Here is a 7,186-nt window from a genome sequence, read left to right as displayed (position 1 = left end):
ATGGTACAGTTTTCAAAAACAATGTGTAAACTACTTCTGTGCTTCTTTTTTTCCTCTCCCTGTTCTAGTGCAGACACACACAAAAAGGGAGTATTTACTTGTGCAAGATTTGCTTGTGCAAGGCCAGGACCAGAGTGTCTGGCTGCTGCCAGCTGCATCATATAAACAACAGTAAGTGAGAGGAACACCATGAGAATGTGCACAAAAAACTGACAACGCCAAAACAGAAAAATCCAGGTGGAAACTTAAATTCTCAAGAGCTGTACTGCCATGAGAACTGACAATTTTATTTAAGTTAAAAAAAAACCACAAAATATTTACATCCTTTCACAACTTGTGAAGCAGCTGGATCACAGGTGACTTTGCCACCTTGTATGTGTCAAACAACCTGAGTCTAAGCTTGTTAAACCTGAGATGTCACTGCAGTACACTCATGAGATGCCAGGTATACCTTCTTTAGAACATGATATTCTAAAAGCTAAACACTTTTCCTCAAGCAGATTGTGTTCCCTGTAAAAAAATTACTCTGTACCTATCTGCTTTTTTCTTACAATTTCTCATTCAGTTTTATTTCTCAAGCAAGCACAGGTTTATGGTGATCGATACTGAAGCATCTTTAGCCTTCCCTGGCCAAACTTCAGGGTTGTTTCCTCTTGCTGCCAGCTCCCCTGTAAGATAAACCTGATTCCACCCACCCCACTCCCCCCAGCCCCTTGGTGATCTGTGCTGACCAACCACCCATTCTACAGCTTGGAGTCTTCCTGGGAACAGTTAACACTCAGCATGGCTCAGCTGCAGCACCAGGAACATGGCTGGGAAGATGATAACTAAAGCAAAATGCAACAGCTGATTTGAAAAAATACTGAGAGGACAGGCTTTAGACCCATAGCACTTCCCCTGGAGGCATAAGGCAGGGCCTACACAAAGCCTGCTTCTGCTAAGAAAAAAAAAACCACCAACAAAACAAAAAAGCTACTGTAAAATGCAAGCACTACTTACAGTACTGGCAGAGCTGGCACGCAGCTCACACTACCATCATTGCTGTGCTAGTCTACAAAAGCCTATCTACGAAGCTCTGCCTTCCCTTTCACAGCTGTATCTATCATTTGCATTCATCAAGAGAAGTAAAAAAATCTTCAAAGGTCCACATTCTCCACAGAGAGGGCTGGAGAGTTCACTCACGCAGCTGCAGGGAGAGAAACAGAGCCAGCATTAACAGCAGCAGAGCCATGCTCCCACCAAGTCCTGTGCCTGCCTGTCCACCCACTGGAGGAGCCAGGAAGCAGCCACCTCTGCAAGTCCCCAGCACCACAAACCACGCTGCAACTCTGCCACCTGCTGTGCTGCACGCTGGCCACCACTTCTGGGCTAAGGGCAGGGAGAGAGCTGGCACTAGCAGTCCCAAGGACCAATGTGGAACAGCTGCTCTGTCCCCTGGCTCATGCTACTGCACCGGGGGTGTGGGCAACCAGGGCAGTGCTGAATGACACTTGACAGTGACACTGGGCCTTGCTGCCTGGCAGAGAACCAGGTTGCTGCTGAGGCCGCTGCCCAGTCTGGTGGCACAGGGGGAGCTGGGCCCCTCTGCAGGTCACTGCCAACACTGCCTATGGCAAGGCTGCAGTGCAGGGGTGTCCCTCAGACCTGCATCACCCCACAGCTGGGTCACCACTCTTCTGCCGGGTGGCAGGATCAACAGCCCTGAGCACTCGGATCTCATTTCTAAACACCTACTCTTAGCATACGTGCATATGAGTGGGTCTGCATGTGCATGTGTCCACACACACACACCCCGGGGTTTTCTTCCTCTCCCTTCCCCTGAAAGTTTAGTTGCTGATCCTGGGCCAAATAAATGCCTTAGCCACTGCCCTGGCTTGACTGCTAGCCCTTTAGTCTCCCACCTATGCTGCAGCTCTGCCAGAGAAGAATGGAGCTGCCATTTCCCATTTGACCATTTCTCATTGTTCCTCTGCTGGTGCTGGTTCTCAGAGGCAATTCCTCTCCCTTTCCAGTTCTGGCAAGCTCTGGGGAGCCCAGAAAGACAAAAAGCAGAGAGCTCAGGCCCAAGACATTTGGCAAATACAGACACCAGAGCTCAGGTCAGGCTTTCCTTCCCTGAGGGCATGCTCAACCCCAGTCTAATCAGCACAGCTCCCTGAGGAGGTTTCAGGGAGAAGAGGAGCAAATCACATCTCTTTCTGTGTCCTACAGAACAAATGCACTCTGTTCACTGGCTGCTGTCAGCGTGGGGCAAAGCAGAAGCTGTGACATGTCCTCCTCACCCTCCCTCAGCACAACTTTGACTCCCCAGGGACTGGCATTCCCTTCTGGCCAAACCTCCAGAGCACTTGAGGGAAGCCAGCAGAGCACAGGCAGCTCAGAGCTAGACCACCCCTCTAGGAATGACCCAGGCCAAATGAGAGGCTGGCTGTGACTCACACAAAACTGACTGACAGTACTCACCATTCTGACAACGTAGTTGTGGAGCTGCTGGCTGATGTAGTTCACAGTGGTGCTGAAGACACGATGGAGAAGGGACGGCATTGTATTTGCAATTTTTCTAGTTAAGACCATTGCTAGCACCAACATGGCCTTCTCCTGTTCCATATCTGAGGGGATGGCTTGGGCAAGCCCCTCCACTGCCTCTGACATGCGCCGGGTTATCTCCTGGATGGAAGGAAGAGAGGGAGATCTCAGTGCAACAGCTGTGGGGGAAAAGGGGATCTCAGCACAGCCTGCCAGCTCTGTGCTGGTATTGATGCACTTGTTCTAACACCTCAGAGGATGCTGCTCCCCTTCCTCCCAGGCACAGCAGCCTGCCTGTTACACACCATGGATGGCAATAAGGGTGACTACCTCCGAGCTCAGCTGCTCACCCCAGACAAAAAGAAAGGGAGACACCACACATCACAGAAAAATTTAGATTGCACCTTACACACTCAGGGTGCAACAGGCCTCCTCCTCCCCAGGGTTTGCACCTACCCTGCCAAGTCCTGAAGTAACACAGGAATCCTAATGCTCCCAGGAAATGGCAACCCACCTTAAACACAGTGAAGATCAACAGTACAAGCTTACATGAGGACTGGCAAGAAGGTAAAGTGAGTTTAATTGAAAAGCCTTTGCATAAACAGGAACCAGAGAAGGTGTCCAAGCATGGAACAAACACTGCCTTGCTCCCAGGAGGGACAATGTGCATATGCATGCACTTATACTACACTACTAGTGTGAAAAAGCAAGGTCCACCTGGCCAGAAGTTAGGTCTGTCTAAGCCTTATCAAAGACTGAAAGGTTAAGCAATAAATTTGAAGGCCTAGAGCTTAACTGGGTGGAGAACAAGACAGCAGGAGTGGGGAAACAGACCTTGCTGGAATCAGTATGTGCAGATGATAAGTCCTCGTAGAAAAAACTCGTACCACAAAAAAACTAAAACAAAAAAAACCTACAAAAACTCCCAAAAGATTTTTTGAAGTCATGAAATTCTGCCTTTTCCACAAGAAGCTTGACCCTCCATTCAAAGATAGTATTATCTTGTAGAGCATAGCAAACTTCACAGGCAGAGAAAGCCAAACAAGCCAGGAAGCCACAGTTATCTTGAAGATGCTAAAAAGGCTCTGTGGAAGCAAACTGTGGCTCTTGATCCAGACGTGGATCCAATCTTTACAAAAACCATAAAGATGACTAACACAAGGGACCTCAAACTCCACTTGCAGAACAGTGAGGCACATCAGATGCTGGGCCAGGGACTACCTCACATCTATCAGTGGGAAAGGAACTGCAAAGAGGTGGAGATGGGCCAGTCCTTCTCTACAACTACCTCAATTCCACCATCTGCAGAAAGGAGATCAACCCAAGGAACCTCATTTGCAGGACAACAGCTGCCACAGGGTACAGTGTCTCCTCTAACAGATCTTCAAAGGTAAGTGTTTGAACCAAATCTAAAGACTGCAATAATTACAGCAGCAAACTAGCAAAGATACACAGAAGTTGCAAGCTTGCTGCTTCAAAGCTCCAGCAGGAAGGATGCACATCATTAAAAAGGAGAACTGCCAGTCAGATTGCTTTTCACTCACCTCTCCAGACAGGTTCTCATTCAGAAACTGCTGCACTAGATCATTTACTACTCTTGCTTTAATTTCTTTATCAAACTGGTCTCCAATCTCGGCGAGTTGAGCAGCAATGATCCGGACAACCTCTTCATTTACCTCGGGGTCAAACACTGCCAACACATACAGCAGGATTTAGTTCACAGGCTGCAGTCAAGACTAGATTTGGTGCAGGTAAGCTGACCCATAGCATTTTGCCCATCTCCAGTAACAACCTCCTTCCCACTCCACCCCAACCACAGTGCATTCGTGATGGCTATACACATTACAACTCCCATGTCTGCACTCAACTTATTTACCAGAGTCAGTGTGCAAACAGTTTCTTTTTAAATCTGTAGTTTAGGTAAAGTGCAGCCTCATCATGCCCAGAAAAACACTAGAGGGGAGAACATCTACAGTCAAAATTTGTACAGGACAGCTACAGCCAACACACTGCCTAGAGAGGGGAAGTAAAAGAGTGTGCATGATTTTTTCAAGTGACTACTGTCAGGACCTGCCTCTTAAGCACCACCTAAAATACAGCATCTCACAGATTAGTTTGGGTTTAAAGGTGCCTTTCAAGGTCATCTAGTCCAACCCCCTGCAGTGTGCAGGGACATTTTTAGCTAGATGAGTTAGCTCAGAGCCCTGTCCAACCTGACCTTGAATGTCTCCAGGGATGGGGCATCTACCACCTCTGGGCAACCTGTTCCAGTGTTTCACCACAATAAAAAATTTCTTCCTTCTATCTAGCCTGCATCTACTCTCCTCTGGTTTAAAACCATTACGCCTTGTCCTATCTCCTTTTGGCAAAGCTTCCCATTATCACTTGGGGTGTGCAACCTAGGAGGGAGGGAGGACTTAGATAGTGTGCTCCTCACACTGCTTAGGTCCAAATCAGTGTGTCAGATGACACATTCTGTGCACAGGCCAGTAGCCATCCTGCAGATGTCTAGTGAAGCAGGAACGGCATCAGAAACTACTTGAACAGTTTCCACTACACAGGTGGAACAGAAAGGGATTCGCTCAGTAACAGAACAAGAGTTGTTTCTAAAATCCTAGCCTATGTACTGATGCTTCCTGAGGAACACTGAGGCCTAAATTAACTGCTTAGTGTCACACTCCTTGAGGACAGCAGTCATTAATAGAAGCTTTGTGGTTCTTGACTGATGTGCTGCAGACAAAACCCCAGGGTGATGGATGCTCTAGAAATCCATGGGGTGATAAGTGCTAAGCCCTCACTGTCTTATCCTTAGTGTTAAAATCTCAACTAACATCACCACCAACAGCCACATTGTGAAGTTTCTCAACAGAGAAAACATTACTGCTTTGAAATGGAGCAGCAGCAAAGATGGGAAAAGGGGAAAGAAAAACAGCACCTTCCAAGAGGCAGGTAGGATGGAGGAAAAGAACACTCACCTAGCTCACCATTCTGCAAGTGGCCGCTCCGATTGCCGTCCGTCTGAAGTTCCAGCTCATCTTCATGGCAGTAGCCTTTCAAGAAAGACACAGTCCCTTGGCTTTGCAGGGAATGCAGCTGCTCTTTGAACTTGCAATCAGGTGATACCTCCAGGAAGGTGTACAGCAGTGCACACTCTATCTGGACAGATCCATTGATCTTAAACATTAAAAACAATATAAATAAATAAATCACTGTTAAGCCCATGCCCAGGAAAAATCCCACTCAAAAGGTCTACACATACGCTACTTTCCAACCCTGAACACATTTTTCTGGCCTCATGAATAGCATTAGCCAGGGAGTCCACAAGACGTCAGCAAATGCATACTAACTCCTGGACGCATACCCGCACAGAACTGTCTGCTGGTGAATGACGGAGGGCTCTGTTCTTACAAACCAGTGGTGGAAGAGTCTTCTTCTGCATGTTTTCAGCTGTGACAGTGACAGAAACCCTGATCAGAGCTCCTCCTTTGTAACAGATGTGTACTCAGCACAAGCCACCTACCTCCCCCTATTCAGACATCTGTGTTTGGAAGGTTTTTCATCCCTGTATTTGGGAATTAGGCATTCTACTTCCAGTGTGTGATGAAGCCAGCACTGTTTAAGTGTAGTCAGAGCATAGCAGTAACAAGGTGGGAAACAGAGATAACAGCATAAGCCTGCAAAAAACCCACAGGGTTCACATTTCTTCTCTCTCTTCACAGGGATGTAAACCAGTTCTGTTCCCTCTAGAGAGTCAAACAGCTGCTCAGAACAGTGACAGTGGGATGGCAGATCGTTGGGTGTCTGGTACCATCCATACCGGCACATTCACCCCCAGTAAACAGGCACATGCTGCCTCCACAGTCACACACCCTGCTGCCTTGGAGCAACAAAGCACAGAGTGCCCAAATTAGTTAGGCTGAGGAGGTCCATGAGGCATTCACACCGACGTGAGCAAGAGGTCCTACTGGAACATGGGGCCTCATAACCAACTAAGGTCTCCACAGAAAACCAGGAGACTGTCCAATAATTTTAGTTAAGCAGCTAAGAAAGCAGGATGCTGTGTAAGGACAGAAATAAAGTGAGAATGAAAATCTTTACTCTGGTATGCAGATTGTCTGCCTGTAAGATAAGGAAATGCTTGGGCTTGACTGTAACTAGGGAGAGGAATCAAGGCCAAAGTAGAATGGTTTGTCTTGCCAGCTGCACTGGGTAACCAATACACAACCAGGACGAACCTGACAATTAAAAGCGAGTTCCCAATACCTTTTGGTGAGTGGAACCTTGCAAGGCCACCTGTATCTACATAACCACATCAGTAATATCATACAGGACCTATTGCCTAGGCAAAGGCTAGGACAAATGCACAGAGTAATTAAGGATGGGTTGTTTACTTGACAAAAGACTGGGCAGAGAAAGGGAGGAACAAAGGCAACAAAAAGGAGAGTCCAGAATGGAAATGGATGGAAAAGAAGGTATAAGGTCAGTCAAAGATCAAAAGGCAGCACATTCTCCATGATCTGAGGATAGATGTTTACAGACAGTAGTGAAGCTCGCCTGATAACCCAAGCTCACTGGGACACCAAAGGCAATCCTCTTAAACAACCCACTGGACTAGCCATCAGGCTTATGTTCAAAAGGCTTCTGAGAGGGCAAAGAGGGT

The 7,186-nt window shown here is 47.4% G+C and overlaps 1 protein-coding gene across 1 annotated transcript; it reads right to left on the bottom strand.

The window, feature by feature from the left end:
• Nucleotides 1–2,463: 2,463 nt before the first annotated feature.
• On the bottom strand, nt 2,464–5,709 carry BID (BH3 interacting domain death agonist; the record flags this gene model as incomplete). The annotated part of the gene is made up of 3 exons (XM_010181574.1): nt 5,502–5,709; nt 4,071–4,216; nt 2,464–2,667 (listed from the first exon to the last, which is right to left on the bottom strand). Coding segments are annotated over exons 1-3 (558 nt in total), but the record flags the coding sequence as incomplete, so codon positions are not given.
• Nucleotides 5,710–7,186: the final 1,477 nt, after the last annotated feature.

This window comes from Mesitornis unicolor, unplaced genomic scaffold (genome assembly GCF_000695765.1).
Source record: "Mesitornis unicolor isolate BGI_N332 unplaced genomic scaffold, ASM69576v1 scaffold32333, whole genome shotgun sequence".
NCBI lineage: Eukaryota > Metazoa > Chordata > Aves > Mesitornithiformes > Mesitornithidae > Mesitornis > Mesitornis unicolor.
The sequence above is the reverse complement of the archived record's forward strand: the minus strand, read 5'-3'. Positions and strand labels throughout refer to the sequence as shown.